The sequence below is a fragment of the Mesitornis unicolor genome, unplaced genomic scaffold (assembly GCF_000695765.1).
Source record: "Mesitornis unicolor isolate BGI_N332 unplaced genomic scaffold, ASM69576v1 scaffold46782, whole genome shotgun sequence".
In the NCBI taxonomy this organism is placed as follows: Eukaryota; Metazoa; Chordata; class Aves; order Mesitornithiformes; family Mesitornithidae; genus Mesitornis; species Mesitornis unicolor.
In genome coordinates, this window is record NW_010172144.1 from 31,730 (window position 1) to 52,258 (window position 20,529).

General features: G+C 43.5%; 1 protein-coding gene across 1 annotated transcript in view; it reads left to right on the forward strand.

Moving 5' to 3' along the window:
• The first annotated feature begins 2,890 nt into the window (after positions 1 to 2,890).
• The window catches only part of RREB1 (ras responsive element binding protein 1), a 64,446-nt gene continuing 46,807 nt past the window's right edge, over positions 2,891 to 20,529 (forward strand). Inside the window, exons 1-4 of the mRNA XM_010180273.1 lie at positions 2,891 to 3,002; positions 4,364 to 4,566; positions 9,038 to 9,127; positions 10,488 to 10,651. Coding sequence (XP_010178575.1) covers positions 4,453 to 4,566; positions 9,038 to 9,127; positions 10,488 to 10,651 — 368 coding nt within the window. The 5' untranslated portion in view covers positions 2,891 to 3,002; positions 4,364 to 4,452. The remainder of the gene's footprint in view (positions 3,003 to 4,363; positions 4,567 to 9,037; positions 9,128 to 10,487; positions 10,652 to 20,529) is intronic.

Below are 20,529 nucleotides of genomic sequence, written 5' to 3' on the forward strand. Positions count from 1 at the left end.
GTCCCTCTTTCTTGGAGGTCTTTGTTTCCTCTTGAGGAGAGGGAGGAAGGAGGCTCCATCAGCACGGCCTCCAAACAGTGGCGTTTGGTGCGAGCCGCAGAGGCCTGCAGCCCTGCAGGAAGCCTGGCAGAGGGCATCCATGCTGGCCGCTGCTGATTCACCGAGTTTCATAGGTGCTGTGGGAAAAAAACCCACTTCCCCATCCTCAGTGATGCATTTATTTAAAAACAGAAAAAGCTGCAAGAGAAGCTGCTCAGTATGGCCCTGCCTAAAGGCGCTCTGCCATGGGTTTTCCCACAGGAAGGAGTGATTTGGCCCAGTATTCTCATTGTTTCTATATCCTATTGCAAATAGAAAGTTATGCTTCTGAAATTGGTGTGTGCTGCTCATACAGTTGTCTTTGTTTCAGTAGTGCATTTTTTGCTTCAAGCGAGAGAGTGGAAAATACATAGGAAAATAAAAGCATGCAACAATAGTACCTATTTTTGCAGAATTTAAGTTGCGATCTTTTGACTGCTTCCAAAATAGGAAATTTTTAATGTACGGAAAATTATTTTATAAGTAAACTTTGTGACTGTACATCTTTGTGGTAGCAGGAAGACACTTAGGTTCAGAAACAAAATAGCTGTTGGTTCATAGAAATTATGAAAGGCTGTAATAGCATAATACATAGTTTTCCTCCTGAAAGAAGAACAAAGAGCAAGCTGGCAAGTGTTTCAAAACCAGGTTTGGTAACATGTGCATGTGTGCCTGCCCTCTTTGCTTTCTTTGTGATGAACACAGCACGTTTTCACTGTTGCTAAAAGCAGCACTAGGAATTCTGACTCTCGTTCTCTAGGAAGCTCCTCAGCAACCTTTAAGTTACCTTGGCCAACACAGGAGTCTTCATCGTTACACAATAAGTTGACTTTTTCCAAGATGAGTCAGTCGTGACATTAATGTCCTAGGTGTTGACTGAAAGAGGGATGAATGTTTTACTTTGGTTGGTTGTTGTTTGGTGGTTGGTTTTTTAAGGACTAAAGCACCTATTTGCATATTTTTAACAGAAATCTGTCCCACTAATTTAAACTGGTCCTTATTTTTGGTGCTCTTAAGCAGATACAGCAAGCAACTTGGAATATTTAGACCAGTCCTGAATAACTCTTTTGTGCTTACTCTATTCAAAATTAAGCCAGTTACCACATAAGTGGTTAAAAAAAGATTGAGAGAGAAGAAAAAAAGAAAGACGACTGTGATGCTCTTGAATGAGATGGACCTTTTTGAAAAACAAAGTATCAGCAAGGTTATAACAGTTAAGGACAAACAAAATAAAGATGAATAAACAGCTCCCATAATTACTGGAGAAAATAGAGGAGGATGAGTGCTTGGCCTCACCTTGGATCAAGAAGTCCCTGTGTTGTAGGGACCACTAGTGTTTTCTTAGCAGAAGAGTACAAAAATAACTAGGGAAGAGTTACCTTGAGTTGTTCGGGAGAGCATAGAGTAGCCTTTTTGTCTGTTCTTGAGGATACAGATTGAAAACAGTGTTTGTTAAGAAGCTGATAGTGGTGGATTAGTTGATGCCTTAGACACTGGGCTTAGTTGGCTCCTAGGTTTTGCCTCTGGACTGCACTGGCTCACTGTGTCCTATTGCCTGTGTGCAGCTTCTAAGCGGGTTGGCAGTGAAACGTAGGGAGCCTGAGTCTGCTGCTTTGTCTAGTGTGGCGTGAAATGAGGAACTGCTTGACACACGCCAGGCTCTTTGTCTACCTTTTCTTGTGTGCTCTAAAATGTCAGTAGTTGGGGTAATGCAGTAATTTATTGTTTGCAAATGCTGTTTAAACAGCATTTGAAGATGTGTTATGTGACTGATTTGCATGTCATCCTTGAGAATGTTTTTTTTTAAAAGGAAGAAACCCTGTTGAGGTAACCGTGGTTTGAGGCTCATGGTCTCTGCTTTCTGAAAAAAATGAAAACCTATGTAGAGTTTGCTGGATGCAGTTTGGAAATCTAAGACGATGAAATATCCACAGTGTATTTGTTTCCATTATGAAATAACTATTTTGTTTGTAAGGTTATAAAGGTGTATTTTTATATCAGTAGTTTTTTGTATTACAAATAACCTTTCCCAGAGCCTATTGCCATGGGTGCTGTGGCCAGAGAACTCCTCTCTTTCTCATGCGCTGATCATTCCCCATCACCTCTAAAAATGATGTTGAGCTGCCCTGTCGTTCCCCAGCCAGAACAAGCATCCTTCCTGAAACCCCAACGATAGCATGATAAGTTTGTGGTTTCAGAAAGGGGTGTGGAGAAATTCTGTCAGCACGTATGATGGTTGCTTATGTCTTCAACTCGTCTGGAAACCTTGGGCAGTGGGTGTGAGGAATGTGCCAAATGGTCCCAGAAACCTCAGTAGTCATTTCACCACTGCTAGAAGGAAGAAAAAGGTCACCGTGAATTCATGTATTGGAGTAGATGTTAATTCTCTGAGAAGAGAAGGGGGGAGGAGTGTGTGTATGAAACAGAAATACTTCAATTCACTAGCTGCAGAATACTCTTCCAACTGCTTAATCAGGTGTCATGACCATCAGTGATATGCTGGCTTGCTCGCTCCCTCTTCCATTTTTTGCTGGCTGAACAGCAGTGACCAAGCTGGGGAGGATTTCCTCTCTTGGTTTGCCCAGGTTTTACCACTGGCAGAGGCAGAGCAGCATCTCCCAGCCCTGTGCTGGACCGCTCAAGGGAGTGGGCACTTGTATGCACTGGCACTGTTTAGGTGCTTCTGTTATCAGCCCTATGGACCAGTCAGGGGAGCCCTCAAGCTAAAGGGCTGCAGTCTTACTTTGCTAAAATGGCTTCCAGAGAAACTTACTCTTTCTCTTTTTCCTCTCTCCCTCACATAGTGCTCGAGGGTGCTGCTGAAGAAGAGGCTGAAGAGCCAGACGCTACAATACATACTACACTAAGTGAGGAGACCAGCAGCCAAGAAGAGAGTCACAGTCAATCAGGGGATAAAAATGAAGGTAACTGGTTTGACTAGCTCTGTGTGACTCTCCAAATTAGGGCATTGATTAAGGCTTGTGGAAATATTTCTTACCTGTCCATAACCCTTATCTGTGTGAAGAGTGTAAGATACATTGAGCAAAAGTACTGGTGCATACGTTTCTTTTCTCATCTCTAACTTATCTGTCTGAAAAGTATCAAATAAGTTGAGCAGAAGCACGGGCACATAAATACTTGACTACCACTGCAGCCTTCCGAACTAAGATTTTCTTGGCTCCCAGTAACCTGGCACCACATTACTTAGTCTCAAAAGACCACCTGTTTATAATGCTCAAACTTATCTTCCAAAGACAGTATTATGCTGAGATCAAATGTTCGCAGACAAACATGTTCCTCCTTGTTCACCCTCGCATCCTCGTGTGTTACAGTGACTTTCTCACAACACGCATTAAGATCCTGTGCTCTCCACCAGAGGTGACAGAGTAATAGACTTGCAGGGTGTTCCTGTTTGTTTGGGAGACTTCTTTTTGGGGAAAGCAGCGTTTAATTTAAAAGCGTTTTCCTTTTTAAACTTGTAAAGAGGAAAGCGAAAGGCCTTACCTGTGTGTTGATGTGTCTGTATGTTGAGAAAACAGAGATGAGATTTTAGGTGTGTTTTGAATTTGGTATCTGAGACAGGAGCAACCCTCCTACATACAGAATGTGGTGAAGTCTGAATCTGAACAGCTTTAGCTGTGGCGTTAGTCATGAATGTAACACATATGTTTCATGGATTAATATGTCTTGGTAGACCTAAAAGAAAAAGAAATTCTACCTAGATACCAGCTGTGGCAGTAAAGAGGCATTGGGATGGACTTGGGGTTTTATTTTGGTTGGATTTTTTGCTAATTTACTTTAATCCATGTACAGAGCTGGCTTAAGCTATGCTAGAAAGAGAACCCTACACTGTGTTATTAATGCTTTAATTGTGCAGTTCTGCTCAAAATACACACTTGCTTGGATGATTGTGCTTGCCAGAGCATGTATTCATCAGTACTGCTCTAGTAGTTTGTGGTGATCACAAGGTACCATGAATAATGCCATTTTACAGCAAGATAGTTTAAGGTAAATCACTCTATAAGCCCCATATTGAATTAAGGTTGAAAATGAAGATAACGTGAATGTCCTACTATAAGAAATGTATACTTTGTTCTGTATGTTCCAATATGAGAAACTTTCCCTGTTACAAGAGCTCCAATTATTATGGGCTGTTGCCTGTGCTCCATGATGACGCAGCAGAGTGCGATGTGAGTTTTAGGCATCTGAAAATACTGTGGTGTTTTTTGTTTCTTTTTTTAGATGGCCTAGCAACTCCTATGTGTGTTATTGTTTTTAATTTCAGAGAAGCAGCTGGAAAGCATAAACAGCTACAAGGTATCACCAAGTTCACCAAATAGTTTGGACGGAGCAGACTTGTCCTCCATTGACGCCATGATGTCAGCAGTGATGAATGTGGGGAAGATTGCTGAAAATGGCGGGAACTCTCAAAATGTCAAATCCCCCACAAAGTCTCCTGCACCCAATCGGATTGGCAGGAGGAACCAGGTATGTGAATTGAAATGCGGGGAGGGCAAAGGGGAAACAAGCAGCTGCATGGAAAGTGGTAAGACATAAATCTGTTTCTTTGATTGTTTTGCCTTTTTTCCCTCAGTATTTCTTGCCTCTGCCATTGCTCCTCTGTGTGTGTTTTCTGGTCGCTCTCTAGAACACAACTTCAGAAAACTGGGAATCGAAGTGGTCTGCTTTTTAGCAGTGACAAAGCCACCTAAGAATTGCCACTTCTTCCCCGCTGCATCCTTTCTCAAGGCTCTTGCATTCACCTTGGGGTGACTGCATCATATTGGGGGACCAGTTCATATCATGAAACTAGGAGACAAGAAACAGCTTGGAAAGGAGCAGAGTGATGTGGCAGGGGTCTTGGCTCGGCCATCCTGTGGGTTCCCTCATGAGGTGTGTGGCTGTCTGTGGGGAAGATCCAAGTGATTTAAAGTTAAAGGTGGTGCTAAAGCAACACATTCATCAGGACACTCAGTTCACACGTGTGTGGTGTAAGGTGCCCTTATGTTGTTGTTAATAAAACTATGAAGAGCTGTTGTAGAATGCTTTGTACAAATCTTGCAGAGCAAATAAGTGTATCAGTGTATCAGTTTTATTTCCATTAACCAGTTGATTGCACCAGTTGGTAGCAATATTGATCTAAACAAGTAAAAGGAGCGAGTCGTATCAGTTAAAGCTGTGATTATTTATATCCATGTTTTTCTCCTCCTGGACTAAGCCCTACCAATGAAGGTGCTGCAGAACATCAAGAAATACCCCAAATATCTGTGTCTGTTTGACTTTGGAGCTTGCGGTGAAGCACTGACTCCCCGTAAATGAATCGAGATGTAACAGGGACCAGAAATGTTGAGAGGAATGACTCATGTGATGTTCCTATAGTAGTTTATTAATAGCTTGCCCAGTAGCTGCCCAGTTGACAGACTTACGACTTGTGGACTTTTTTTGCTTGAAAGGAGTTAAAAGCCATTAACTGTAAATGAACATTCTTAAGTGAAGAGCCCGAGCAGTATATGGGCAACTGTGTTTGTGGGATTGTATTGTCTGGCACCTGGCTTTAAGGTTTATTTGCAGCATTCCCACGTAGGGGCTGCCCTGGTTCCTTGATTTCATCATGTGAGGAGGCGCTGGAGTTCAGACGAGGCTGAGTGGCAGTGCTGTTACACAGCTGTCCGCCGGTACACCATGTGGCTTGGCTTCAGGGAAGTTTATTAGCGTTACTGACCTTTATTCCACCTGATATTTCGATGGGCATCGAATCAAAGGAAGCTCGAGAGTAAATGTGACAGGATTAAGAGGGATTCGTACCGCATAAAAATAAACAAATACATTGAAAACATAGTAAACAGCCTATTTGTTTTTTGGCTGAAAGATTGTTATTGCCAGAGGGGCACATGGCGACATTACTGAGAAAATAGAAGTGAGATGTGAAATAGTAAGTGGGTATCAATCTGATTAGCAACCTCTAATACAGAAAATTTCCACTTTGGGCACAGCAGAATGAAAGCACTGAATTGTTTCAGTGTGTAGCAGTGCACAGATCTCAGATTCTAGTCAGAATGTGCCCCTTATTATAATTTCAGGGATAATAATAGTTAGCTAGTTTTCTGGGTCGGACTGCTGTTTCCCATGAGTTGGCAGCGAAACATTTTGCCCTGAACCTTTGTCCCAAAGTCTACGGTTCTCTTTATAATGCTGACTTTATCTTGGCTCTAGTCTACCCATAGTCTAATAAACATGTTCTTACATCAACCTGCATCCATTTTAACCTCTCATTTGCTTTGCTCTTGAAGAAAACAAAAAATGTGACAAAAGTGTTTCTTTGAGGTGGAGAAAAACAAATAGACTTAATGCACAACTGCAGAAGTGCTTGCCATCAGTTGAATGCAGAGTAGTCATGCCAGGTTGACTTACTAAAGGGAGAGTAGCTAACAAATGAGCTGCTAATTTTATCTTTCAGTTCAGGAAGTGTGTTTTCACCAACCTGGCTCTGGCAGGGTAGCTGAGTGCTGTGTTTTACATTTATGAGCGGGGGTGCTTTTACAGTACGGATACTGATGTTTTTTGGTCTGGATTGGGTCAGTCAACAGCATTCCTGTTGTAGCTACCCTGGATTTGCTTGAGCTGTGTTATGGTATGCGGCATGTACCCTGTGTGACCACTGGAGAAAGTTTGGGTTTTAGTTAATAATAAACCCCAGATTCAATACTAATCAGCTCTGGCTGAGCTGTAGTGTGTTTCTGATCTTTGCTTCAAGGTGAACCAGTAATTACTCTATCTTCTGTTAATGTGCTGATTCAAAGAGCAGGCAGTCTGGAAAGCAGGCTTTGAAACAACCAAGTGCATCATGCACAACTGCAGCACTCGTTTGAGGTGGTGGGGGGCAAAACAAGAAGTAGTAAATTGATAATTTCACAACAATACCTTGGGGATTAAACACCATCTAAACTGTCCGCACAGCTGCAGGGATTTTCCTCACAGCACAGTGTGTTTGTTCTCTGTCCTGCGCCAATTTTAACAGGATTGCAGTTTAATTGGAGCTGAACATTATTCCGCAGACAGGTTGCATATAGTAAAATTAAAGTTGTATAAGTAGGATGGAATGAGTGTGTGCGAATTACATGTTTGGATATAAAAATGGGGGGGGGTGTCGCACTGGGATGATTTTCTTGGAGTGTTCAGACTTCAGTTACAGCCTTTCTTGCTTGCTTTATCTTTATGATGGAGAGTCCTGAAATGCAGATAGGAAAAGATGTATTAGAGATACAGTTGGGAGGACTGGGTGAACCTAATTGTTGCAGTCCTGATCCTTTTAGAAGTGAAGTCACAAGTTTTGTTTACTTCAGGCAAAATGGGAAAATAGCTCTTCATCCATGTTCACAGGTCACTGAAGTTAACAGAAAATTATCACGGCCCTGTTTTTGAAAAAATGGTGTTAGGTTTTAATAGGGATCACTCTAGAACGGCTCCTCAAAACATGCAGGAGAGGATATTGCTTTATTGAGACTTGAAAAAACCTTTTTCTAACAGTGTCAGCATCTTCCCTCCTGACATGCCAGAGGATTTGTCACAGAGACTTGGGTTAGTCATTCTCAATGTTCTCCACAAATGCTTGTGTCTGACAACCTGGAAATGGTTGCCTCTGAGTTGATGACTTTTGGGATGGCGATATGAGAAGAGTTGTGTGGAGAGAAGACATGCAGAGACACTCAGGCCCATCAACTGCCTCCCAGCTAAACAGCTGCTGAGGACAGGTTTTCTTTTTGGCTTATCTTCGTGGTGGTACTAATGATACTTAAAACAGCCAGCAAAGAGGTTCAGTAGAACATGTCCTTTTGACATAAATATTATACTCTCCCTTCAGTCATGCAGAGATGGTTTTTGTACTCTTACACCAGAAGTGTAGGTAACAGGTCTATCTGGCTTCTGAAGACTTGCATAATTCTACAGAAAATGGAGGTTTAATTTTCAGTGCCAGACCACCTTCCTTTTAACATACAGGCCTTGGTGCAGAAGCCGCACCTGGGCTTTGTCGTGAGGTGACGAGAGCACCTTGATGTCATGCAGTAGCCACCCTTGCAGGCAGTTGAGGCAAACACCTCTGGTTCCTGCCAGAGTGCCATTTCATCCTTGGCTGAAAGAGTGGTGGCTTTGCTCAGTGTCTAAAGGGCATACTTAAATCAGGCGGAGCTCTCCAGTCGGCTCCATTGTTTGTGCTCGTGGTTTTTGCCCATGGTTACTCCTGGTTCTCACCTGGGTGGAGAATAACCTGGTTCATAATGTCTTCTTTTCGAGTCACGTACACTCCTGCACTGTCACCTCTTTCTGACTATGATCTCACCAGATCTTGCAAGCTTCAGAAGGGCTGGGCCTGGCTGGGGTCCCTGGATGGGATGCTTCCAGGAGAAACACAGGATGCTAAGGGAAATGGTGCTGGTGATTCAGTAAATGCTGCTCTTCCTTCTGAGTCAGCCACAGAGCAGAGCATACAGCCCTTAGAAAAGGGCACTGAGCAAGTGCCTTGCCATTGAGATAGGGTGGAAAACCTGAAGTTCTGGCGACTTGTGCTCATTAAAGATCTTTTGGGTAGATTAGTGGCGTTTGCCTACATATTCTGGAGGTGTCCCAGGCATTACTTTCTGCTCATCTGAATTCCTCCCAGCAGTTTGAGCTGGTCGCAGTAATTGCCTGCACTTCCTGCCCTCAACTGCTACTGCTGAGTATCTGTGTGCTGTTAAAACAGCTGCTGTACTTCTGTGGTAGTTGAAATGGCCTCTATTTATAAATTCAGAAGTTTCTGAAACTTCCCTGAGGGGGATATATCAGGACGATAAATGTCCATGTGCAAGCTGTTCTGTTAGCAGTGGCCTTTTATGGATTATGTTTTCCATCCTCAGCAGTAACTGCTTGCTTTTATATTGATACTCCTCCTGATTTTTGTTTTGTTTTGTTTTGTTCACAGGAAACAAAAGAAGAGAAGTCTTCCTATACCTGTCCTCTGTGTGAAAAGATTTGCACTACACAGCACCAGCTAACTATGCACATTCGTCAGGTATGCAGAGTACCAGCTGTTGATTTCTTACTCGTATTAAGAGTGTCTGGTTTGCCAGTGTGCATTTTACAGTGGTGAAAAACAACTCCATGTGCAAACCAGAAATGCTTCCACTATAATTTCATTCAATCGTTTTGCTTTTATTTTAGCCTTTGTATTTTCTTTAACAACAACAAAAAACCCCAGAACAACAAAACACAAACCCAACTCTGAGACGGGTAGTTTTTCCTCCCTTCTTTCCCCAACACTTCCCCCCCACACAGTGGCTCAAACAAGGATGTATGTCCTGTTCTGCATAGCTTAAGGTATCCCAAGGATCCGGAAAACCATTTCCATCATGAGTCCTAAGTCCTGTTTTGTTATCCTGAGTGCAGGTCTCTTTACTGGTCATGCAAATGAAGAAGCAGGAAGTTACAATTTTTAAATCGTCTCAATGTAGAAGAGCCTTTCAATCATTCACAGGGTATAGCAGTTTTGGGAGGCAGAATTAAAAATACACTTTTTTAGTGGATGATGCCCTTTTTGTCAGCTACAGGCCTCTTCTTGTCTCTCTTGAAGTACATGCATGCTTTATAAGGAGTTGGCCTTTTCTGTGTCAGAAGGTTCTGCTTTGGATGCTAAGGTTGTGGTTTACCACTGTGTGTCCACTAAATACTTACTACTTCAGTTTTCCATCCTTGTACTGTAACTATTATTTGATTTTTTTTTTCCTCACTCTCCTGGCATTTTTGGTTTTTTTTTGTATGTGGAGAAATCTTCAAGTCTCTGAATGCAAGTAAACAAGAGTGGTACATGTAGCACTGTAGCTAATGGCTGTATTTTGGCCCTGTAATGCATTCTTAAGGCCACAGAAGTCTGCATGTGCACTCAGAAGCAGGTTACTTCTATTTTCTTTACAGAGTCAGGTTGAAATTAGTATCTTTAGAGAGTATTTGTTTTTAAGTGTCTGTCTTCTGTCACGAAGTTCGTAATTACATCCTCTTTTTTTTGTTTTCCCCATTACCACTCACCCAAACCCAAACCACTGCACAGCTTAAACTGTCCCAGGGTACCGTTTGTCTGATGGGTTGTTGCTAAGTCCTGTTCTGTCCTTCTCTGCTGCACACCCTGCATGTGGCAGGCATTGCAGGCTGCATGAAACAGCTACTTGTGCTGGTGCATTAAGGAGTTAAAAATGAAAGGTGGGGGTGGAGTTGAGGGGGAGGGCTGGGGAGGAGAGGTATATGCAGGGCACACCTTAATATAATGTGTTGTGCCAAGTAGCTCCTTAAGCTGCTTTTAAGATGTTTATAGTTCTTGCTGATATTTTACTGGCACTTCGGAAAGGGCATTCAATGAAAAAAATCATTGCTTTCTCTAGCATAACACTGACACTGGAGGGACAGACCATTCCTGCAGCATCTGTGGAAAGTCTCTGAGCTCAGCGAGCTCCCTTGATCGCCACATGCTGGTGCACTCAGGTGAAAGGCCTTATAAATGTTCAGTATGTGGACAGTCCTTCACCACCAATGGAAACATGCACAGGTGAGTGCTGATCAAGTTTGGAAAGGATTACAGGATAGTGGGCTGTTTTGTTTCCTTGGAAAGACTTTTTGACTGACCAAAGACACTTGCTTGGGCAGAAATTGCGGATTGTCTGTGATCTGCAAGCACAGCATGACATACACACGTGCATACTACAGCTACTAGGATGCTGGAGTTGTGGGAGGAAGTTGGAATTGGGAAAGGTTTCCTAGTTCTCTTCACATATTATCAACGGGAGTTATTACAGATATCCAGCAGTATTGCTTTTTTTTTTGCCTTTTTTTTTTTTTTTACAAATGGGATATATTTTTCTCAAAGGAAAAATACATAGCCAGGCTATAGAGCCTGTAGCTTCAGAGTCATGGATGCAAATAGTTGTGTTGGAGGATCTGTGGTGGTGTTGTATGTTATGTAGTTAGGTATCCACGTGCCGTCGTGAAGATGCCTCTTCAGAATAATTAATCCTGTTTTTAAATACATACATCAATACTTGCTTGTATTGTAGACACCCTTCTACACTATAGATCTGGGAAATTCTCTGTAACTCAAGTTGCCAAATATATTTTACATAGTTTCCTTTGCAGGGATGTAGCAATATGTACAGTTGTCAACTGGGAAAACAAAATGTTAAATCATTTGGATCTTCCTTCCCCTCTCTCATCCCCCAAGCTCAGTATTCATTTATTTGCATGGGTGGAGCACCTCAGAGCTGATTAAGACTTTGTGAATTCCCACATAGCTTTAGTCCCCATATCAAAGAGTTTACAGCCTACAAAGAAACTGCAAGACAAGTGGAGGAGAGGAATATAGCTTATAAGCAAAATGACAAGAGTGATGGTTACAGACTTCTTCTGTGTGGGACGGAAGAGATCCTCTTTCCTTGATTATTAGCAGTCATTTTCCAAGCAGTGAGCTATAGATGGAATGAAAGGGATGATTTTGGTGACAACAGGAGAGATAACTGAATGCCCCACAGAGGAAGCAATAGCTGCTTGCAGCTTTGCCTTTTCTGTATCATATCCAGGCTGAACAGTTACATGAGAACGAAGGAGAAATGGTAGGGAGTGCAGTTTTGTAGTTCCATATTTATTTAACTTACACTTGATTGGAACTGGGGAGAGTTGGAGAAAGAAATGTAAAATGAGAAGGCAAAGACACAAAGAGGTTCAGAGGAGATACTGGCCTTGAGCATTGAACAGATCACACGTCTGACTCATCTGACCAGAGGTGTTGAGAGCCACGTGTTTGCCGGACTGGGTCATTACTCCATCAGCCAAGGGGAAGGCAGGGCAGCTGCTGAGTTGCAGCTGATGTCACTGTCAGCATCCAAGGGTGAACTCCCAGTGCTGAGACTTTGGGGTGGTTAGACACTGGTGTCCAGGTCCTTAGCCGGGGCTGCGTGCTGAAGGACTGACTGCTTGTGGCGTTTGGCTTTTGCTCACGAGGCATCTTCCTGTCCTCTACCAGAAGCAGGAAAGGGAAGCTTCCTCTGAGATGTCACTCCAGGCCTATCAGATGTTGATGTAGTCACCTTTGCTTATGCAGGTTTCCCCATTTACTGTGTTTTAGTAACAATTTTGCCAGAATTGCCAGGCTCAGTGACTTGCCCAGGAGAAGTAAGCACGGATCAGAACCTTCTTGTTTGGTTTTAAATTTTTGTCTTAATGAGGTGCTGGTTAAAGTTACCAGGATGGAGTGCTCTATTTACTGACTGCGCTAAGAAGGACCTAAGCTCATGCAAGCAAAATCTTCTTGTTGTAAGTTCTTTCCATCTGGCAGGTTCCTGTCTGCTCTGTAAACCTCCTTCTCGTGTAGGCCTGCACCGCAGCAGGTCTGTGGGACCTTGCAGAAACCTGCTACTGAGCTTGGTGGCACTACAGCAAGCAACCTCAGACCCATGGCAGGCAAGATCCTGAGCACACTGAAACAGGCTAGTTTTGCTAAAGGAGGGTAGTGGTTGGCAGGACCATTTTTTTTTTTTTCTTTGCAGTGAATAACCTTTTCTCGTTGCTGTCACAGACTATAATAGCGAATCTTGTTGCTGAAGTGGAAAGTATGAATGTGCAAGTAGACAGATGAGGATAAATGCAAAGTGAAATGAAATTTGTTATCTGGTGCTATGACACAGTCGTAAGGAAGATGTTAATTTTGCCCACTGGGTACCTCCTTCCGAAACAGGTATTTCTAGTCTAAGATGGTGTGAAGTTAATTCTTTCATAGGCATCTCAAACTCAGCTGTAGCATCAGGTCCAGTGGCCTGCTGCTGCTGTGGATGATTGCCTCTCACATCACGTTCAAAACTGCCTCTGCCTCAGGATCCCAAAGCAAGGACCTGCTTGCCAGGTCCTGCCTTGTGTGCTGCTCCCGCAGGCCTTGCTTGTGGTGGTGCCATGTCTGTTCTGCGCCAGCTGGATGATAATACACATCCATTTTCCCCTGCTTTTGCACACAGTTCCTTTATTGTTTGCTATTTTTGTGCTATGGTATCTAAGTAATGACAGATACATGCCCAAAACAGCAAAGTGTAAGATTTCTAACGTGATCCTGGTAGCCAAGCACGGTGGTATCCCTGAAGCATCACACAGTGTGGGGTCAGAGAGAGAAGTTGTAGGTTTAGCAGAAAGTTGTGGCCGTGCTGCTAAACACAAGACAGCTTGTGAAGGTCCTTCAGGAGCCTCCCGCGTGTTACTGCCTTTACACCAAACATGCTCAATGCGTGGGAGAGGAGCAAGGGAAAAAGAAGTCAGTCTGCCAGTATCTGAATGGGGGAAAAAAATATGTGGGCACGTGTTATGTGCATGCTCTCGTCTCTTTCTCCCCCTGTGCCTTGTTCTGGCTCTTACTTAACTGTCTATACTATATTTTTAATCCAGACTTTTTAAAAGACCTTTTAGGGGAAAAAGTCCAGCGCAGTGGTTTTGGTAAGGGAAATGTTGTGCCACAGGAGTGCTTACTGCTGTTTCATCACAGGATGAAATTTCTGATCTGTTTTTCCACCTCATAGCAGCCAAGTCATTAGAAATCCAGCTGAGTGGAGGAAAGGAGACAAGTTTTGGTTGCTTTTTTGGGTTAGAAATGTTGTTACACTCTGAAGTGCCATCATCTTCGTCAAAAGTAATTTTTCTCCACCCTCACTTTATTAAGGGAAGAAAAACCCTCCAGAGCTCTTATTTGTAGCCCTTTTGCATGACAGCAAAACTGTTTTTGTAATAGCCAGACTTCTTGTGGAGTGACAATGCCATTTTTTGTCCATCTCTTCTCTGAGTTAGTGTAGCTGTGCTGGGGTGCTGCGTGTACCCTTCACCTGCAAAACTGATGTTGCCCTTCCTGACTCCCACAATATCTGGCAAAACTTTGTAAATGAGTCATAGCCTCTCACATAAAGTCCAGTTTCTTTCTGTTGTGCTCCTTGGCTCCTTGTCAACAAATCCAGTTGAATGGGCACAGCAGACAGGGGTGGAGAGGGAAGGTTCTCTTGTGCAGCACCATTCAGAAAAAGAGGTTAAAACCGGCTTCCTTTTCTGACCAGTGGGACTCTTGGCCAGGATTTTCAAGAGGGAACCATGAGCCTAGGGCATCTCAGAAAACTCTCCTAGAGCTGCCAGACTGCTCAAGAGTGGCCTGAGCTTCCTCTGGGGTCAGCTGCAGTTGGAGAGAGCAAAGGTTTCTGCAGAGTGCTCGATGTCTGGAGCAAAAAGCTGATTTTCTCATTCTTCTGAATGTGCCTCCATATCAGTGCTGCTCTTGCTGTCTGGGGAGGGTTGTTGCAACCTGGTATGATAGCTGGGAGAAACATCAGGTATCAGGAACAGGAATTGCTCTGGAGGAGGAGAGCTGGAGACGATGCTGAGTTTTTGACAGAGATTTCCTTATGACCAGTTTTGGAAAGAGCAACTCTTTTTGGAAATAGCAAGCCTTCTAGCATCAGTGATGATTTGGAGGTTTAGGGGCTTGCTTTCTTGGGGCTTCTGAGGAATTTGGAGGAAGGAGTTAGATCATAGTAATTTGGAGTTCAAAATTTCTGTAACTGGAATGGCGATGATGAGTACGTAAGAAAATCTGACATTTAGGGTATGCTCATCTCCCAAGTTTTTCGCTAGAGACGCAGACACGATGGCTTTCTCTTGGTCACAGTTAATAAAAGTTGAATATTCTCGGATCTCCAGCAGGAGCATAAACTCTATGGAAGGAGGGGGTGTGTGCGTATAAGGAGTTTTCTGTAGCTCTGGAAGTGCTGGGGATTTCCAAAGTGCTGTCTCAAATCAGTAGACTGCAAATGCTAATGGCTTTCCGAAGGCTTTCCATCTGTACTATCATGGTAGGGAGTACGTAAACTCCCTGGGGAGTTTATCTACAAGTAGTGCCAGCTCTGAGGAGCACTTTTGGGTCTAGACTCTTCCACCAGTGTTGCAAGCCTCTTGTTCCACCTCCACCACTGCATCGCCCCAGATTGCAGACAGAGGAGTCAGGCTGCTGCTGTGGGTTTTGGTTGTGGTGGTGGTTTGTAAACTTCAGCAAGGGACTTTGAGGTCGAGAAAAGACTTTGCTTGACTTACTGTGTTGTATTCTGGGAGAACATGGATCAGACTTAGGGGAGAGGGCAGTGCCTCCACTTGCTCCAAAAGGGTTTCATTTGGCAGTAGGAGACTGTGCCAAGGGCTCCTTTTCCATTTCTGTGACTGAGGATGGTATGTACCTGTCACTTTAAAATCACATTTCCTCCCTGCCAAAGACATGATTTCCATGCAACCTGAAAATGTTAATAGGATATAAATGCTAGAAGGGAGGCCAGAAGTGACCTGCCTGCCAGTTTCCAGTGGGTAGCTATAAAAGGCTCTGTGGCAAGCCTGAAAAGGCTGAAAGGATAATGTCTGTGTTTCAGCCACGGCTTCCCCAGTTTGGTGAGCGAAGCTGCAGTGTTGATGGCTGGTGCTCCTCAGGCTGCCCATGCAAGTGTGGTAATGCTGAATAACTGCAGTGTTTCATATGAAACCAGAATGTCACAGGTCTCTACCTTCTTTTGCCGTCTGTAGCAAAGTTCTTCATACTGGCTTTTTATTTACATCCTACACGGGTACTTGTAGGCTGTTAATGCAGCATCTCAGGAACAGGTCTCAAAGTTTGGGGATTGGGTTTTTTTTTTTTTGGCACATGAGAAGCACCACATGCAACAACCACATGCAGAAGTCTTTGAATCTCAAATGGGAAGATCTGGATCGCAGAAGCTGTGCTTTGAAGCCTGGTTATAAAGGGTCCTATCAAAGAAGGTATTTCTTCTTTTAATTAAGAAGGCGCATTCATTCTCAGTCTTATTTTCAGTGCTGGATAATTTTCCCAAGCTTCTCTTCTTAATGCATTGTGGAGAGACAGAGAGCTGTTTCTGTTATCAGAGTATGGTACTATTCTGATGTTCAAATTAAGTCTTTTTTAAACAACACTTTATGTGTGTGTATATGTTACTGAGTGAGTTTTTTGAGAAAGATAGAAAATGCCCACTCTGGAGGGTAACCTGTGAGTTCTGGTGTTTTAACGGGCCACCTTCACTGGCAGAGGAAGAGTGTGTGCTTGTGTAAGATTGTGATGTACTGGCTGGAAGATGAGTGTTGGATCCTGATACAGGCACAGGGGTTGAGATGCGTACGCTTTAATGATTTCCCTGCTCTCTTTAGCATGGGTCAGTGTTTCGTGGGCAGGCATGCGGACAGACTGCCGGTGACTTTGCAAATACCCCATAGGCAGCGTGTCCTCAAGATCTGGCTGAATCCATCCCCTCGCTGCATTCCACCTGTGAGCTGCTCCCCTGTTGTTTATGGCATTGGCCTGCTTCCAGGACCTCGTGTGTGCTTTGTAGGGTGCAGTGCAATAACAATGCCCGGCCTCCAAGTACAAATAGGATCTCTGCGGTCCAGCACGTGCAGTCTGGCATTTGCTTAAGATGGCAGAGCACAGCCAAACATGATGATGAGCTTGCTTTTTCCAGAAGAGGAGAGGAACTGCCTTACTACCACATGGTTTGGTTTCTGGTGGTTTGCAGAGATGGCCAAGTGGAAATTTGGTGTTAAGCAGTGGGTAGCTCTGAAAAACTGAACTTACAAGATCTCAAAGCTAAAAACAGCCAGCCAAGGAACTTGCCACGCTGGAAATGATTGACACCTCACGCATGTGAAAAGCCCCTCTCTTATTATCCTGCACAATAGAAATGTCTCTTTGGTCCATCTCCTAAGGAGCTTTTATTTCAGTGTAGCAATTGGTAAGCCATGCTCTTACATATAAAGAAGCAGGCTGCATTACAGCTTTCCAATCCATTCCTTATACGTGGGGGATGATTTAACTGCTGTCAGCATGGTAGTGAAAGATAAGCTTCAGCAAATGCAAGTGCCCTAATTCTTGAGCAGGGATAACGAACACGAAGGACTAATTTCTGCTTCTAGTAATTGATGACTCTAGTTATAGGAGACGGGTGAGATGTGATAGCTGTTCTGGTTTTCTTTGCAATTAAAAAATGTTTCTTATATTTTCGCTAGTACATTTTGTAATAAGGATGGGGAAACAGATAGAGGGAAGTTTTTTTGGTCTCTCTCTCCTGTTAGCAGATATATCCAGAGTAAATGTTTGGTATTCTGCTGGAATCCATATGTTTTGAAGCAGATTTTAAAAAGAAAAAGAAAGAAATGGTCAGGCTTTTTCAGCAACAGTGTAGCAGTAAGTCTGTTTCTCTGTGTCTTTGATGAGAAATAGAAGACTACAGTATTTTTAGTGGTCCTAGGCAGAAACTTTTGTCTGTCTCACTGTTGCCAAGTAGATTGGTCATCTTTTGTAAAGACTTTATACAAACTTTTATTTAATTCACACAATGCATGAATAGGGTGCTCCAAAAAACCCCTCCAGAGATAACATGAGCTGTAAGAGACTCTGAAGGAGATCTTGTGCCACAGCACCTCTGTGAGCTGTCAGAGCCAAAAGGAGATGCCACAATTCCAGACCTGTTAAAGCTGCTTGGAGCCTTGGACAGTATCCCCCTTCAGTTATCATTAAAGAACAGCAAAGGAAGTTAACACAAAAACACGAATGTCGAGGTCTGATTAGAATCAAGCGCAGCAAGGAAGTGCAGTGTTGAGATTTCTCCGCAGAGCTTAATTAGCTCCATTGTTCTGGAGGGCCCAAGTGGACACAGTGAGGAGCTTTATACTCTCATCTCCAGAGCTCTTCAGTACCTCAACAGGAGAAAGACCACAGTGTGCTCTTCAGCCCTAGATGGTGTGTGTGCTGCCTTTAACTAAGAGCCAATTCTGATCTTGTGCGTTGTAAGCTTGTGGATTTTTGTTTTGATGTTCTGCAGGCAAAAAATGGAGGCACACTGCTCAGTAAGTTTAGGTTTCTGCTGTGACTTGCGCCGAGGGGAAGGTGATCTGAGGTAGCAGAGTAATACCACCCTCCTCACGGGCAGTAACATAAATCTCTGTATAACAGAGCGTGTTGAGCATAGCTTAGTGCTGCTTTGTTACCCTGTCACAGTTCAAATGAGCACAAGCCACTCGACAGATTAGGCTCTCCTCGCAGAGCACATGGCAGTGCGAGACCTTGATCTTTCCGCACAAGTACCCGTTCAGGAACATCACCTCCTCTAAAGGTCTGGTGTTCTCAGGGATGTTACCTCCCCTTCTCACTCTGAAGAGCTGCAAAATAAATACAAGCCTTAACTTGGCAAGCACTAGAAAACCCAGGCGATCTTTGCAGGGAGTTGAGGTGCTCTTAGTCCTCTGCTATAAGCTTGACATGAAAACAATCCTTGCAGAGATGTTAATTCTCAAGGTTAACTTGTTTTTTTAGTGTTAGGGCTGGTGGTTTTTCTTCTAGCTTTGCACTTCTGTTGGGTGATTCTGTGCAGAAAATGGTGGCGGTGAGAAAGTTTGCTGGGAGAGTTTGAATGTTAAGGTGATCTTTGCTCAGCCTGTTGTGTGTGCACGTCAGAAATACTTGCATCACTTCTCTAATGAGCGTGTGTTTGCTCTGTTCCTCCTGCTGTCTGAAAAGACTCCTGAGCCAAGTACTGATGAGAATGAGGAAAAAGTCTATCTCAGACTGCATTTGTGGTTCCTGTCATTCCACCTTTAACGTGTGTCTCCCAGCTTTACCTTTTCTCTCCCCAGTATCTAACCTGCTCAACCTGTTCTAGTTCAGCATGCTGGAACCAGCAAACTGCAGAGTGTACCTCCTCTCAGGGTCAGCAGGTTTTTTCCTCTTTCTTTTCTCCTCTCTTTTAAAAAATAGGCTATTATAGTAGATTGTCAGCATTTGGGAAAACTAATCCAGCTGTAAAGAACAGTGAGAGGAATCTTGGTGTTTGGGTTTAGGGCCTTTCACTCAGGTTTTTCAGCCGTGATGCTCACCTGCATGATGCACACAGCTTAGGCAGAGACACTGTCTATGAAGTAGTAGGGCCATTATACAGCTGGCAAATAGCACACAGTATGCAAATGTGCTTTCTCTTTCTTGAGGGCATCTATAGATACACTGAGTTCTTCAGGCTGCTCTCTTAGCTGAAGTTTTCTAAACACTCTCAGTGATTTTGGGGGTAAATTCTAAAGAGGGAGCTCTCCAGTGCTACATATGGAAAGATGTCTTAAACAGAGTAGGCGTACAACTTCTGTGTGGCTCATTTTTTGACATCAAACCACCTCAATGTGTCGTCATTTCTGACAGTTTCAAACTGAGGGTAGAGAGTGTAAAGCAATCCATATTGCTTATGGACTGCACTGAGATTAATTTCACTTGAGAGCAGAAGTTCCCAAACTCTTGTAAAGTAGCACAAGTCATGCAGGGGCTTATGTCTGCAGCTACTGCACTTGACTAAACAGACGTGTAAGACGACCTGAAACCTTTTCCTAGTGCCTCTCTGTTCTCTGCGTGGTGGGGGAGCGCTGTGAGATCATTGCTGGTGAGGAAGGAGGACCACATGTTCAGGAACAGGAGAGGAAATGGGCTGAGCACGTGAAACCTCTCTGCTAGGATGCCGTCCGCAGCGCTGGGAAAGTTTGCACAACTTGTGTGTGCACAGCGATAACCCCATACTTCCTTGCCCCTCGAGTTTCTTGGCGACTACTGATAGCAGGGTGATGCGGAGACCCTGCTTTAGCAAAGATGTGCTTCTCTTATCTCCTGCAGCTTCCTTGCTTGTGTGTGTGTGTGTGTGCGCGCTGAGGGGAGGTATTCGGCTCCATCTGCGCAGTGTCCCCAGTCTATTTTGTTTTCCTTGTGCTGTGTGCCATCAGGATTGCTCAACAGTGGAGTGCGAGAGGGAACCAACTGCATCAGGGCTTTGCCTGCTTCTGGGAAGTAGCTGGGGCTTATGCTTGCTCAGTTGGTAAAGGGGACTGTGGTTTTGGAGAGGAGTCAGGATGTACCTGGGTTGTCTTCAACTGTGTTTGCTCTTAAGGATAAAACTTTCTCCCCTTCTGACATCCTTTCTCTGATTTTTTTTTTCCTCTCTCCTATTTTTTTTTTCCTGATGCTAAAATTAAAAACTGCTTTAATTGTCCTTCCCATCTAATAACACTTGTTTTCTTTAAACATGAAGTTTCCTGAACAAGCAATGATGAAGTCATTTACTAAGGTTATGTGCCATGATAACTGAAGGGAAAAAAAATATTTATTTTTCTTTTTCTTGGGAAAACCACGGATTTTCAAAAAAAAGAAATAAAACAGCAGTTCAGAATGTCCCAGGCCAGGTTTTTGGTACATTTAAAGAAATCTTATTCCTGTTTAATTTTATTGTTGTTAGCAAACTTTTGTCTCCGAGCTTAAAGAACCTTTGGGCCTCAGAAGGATCTTGTTTTAGTCCTTTCCCTTATGAAAGTTTCTTACAGCTCAGAAGTCCT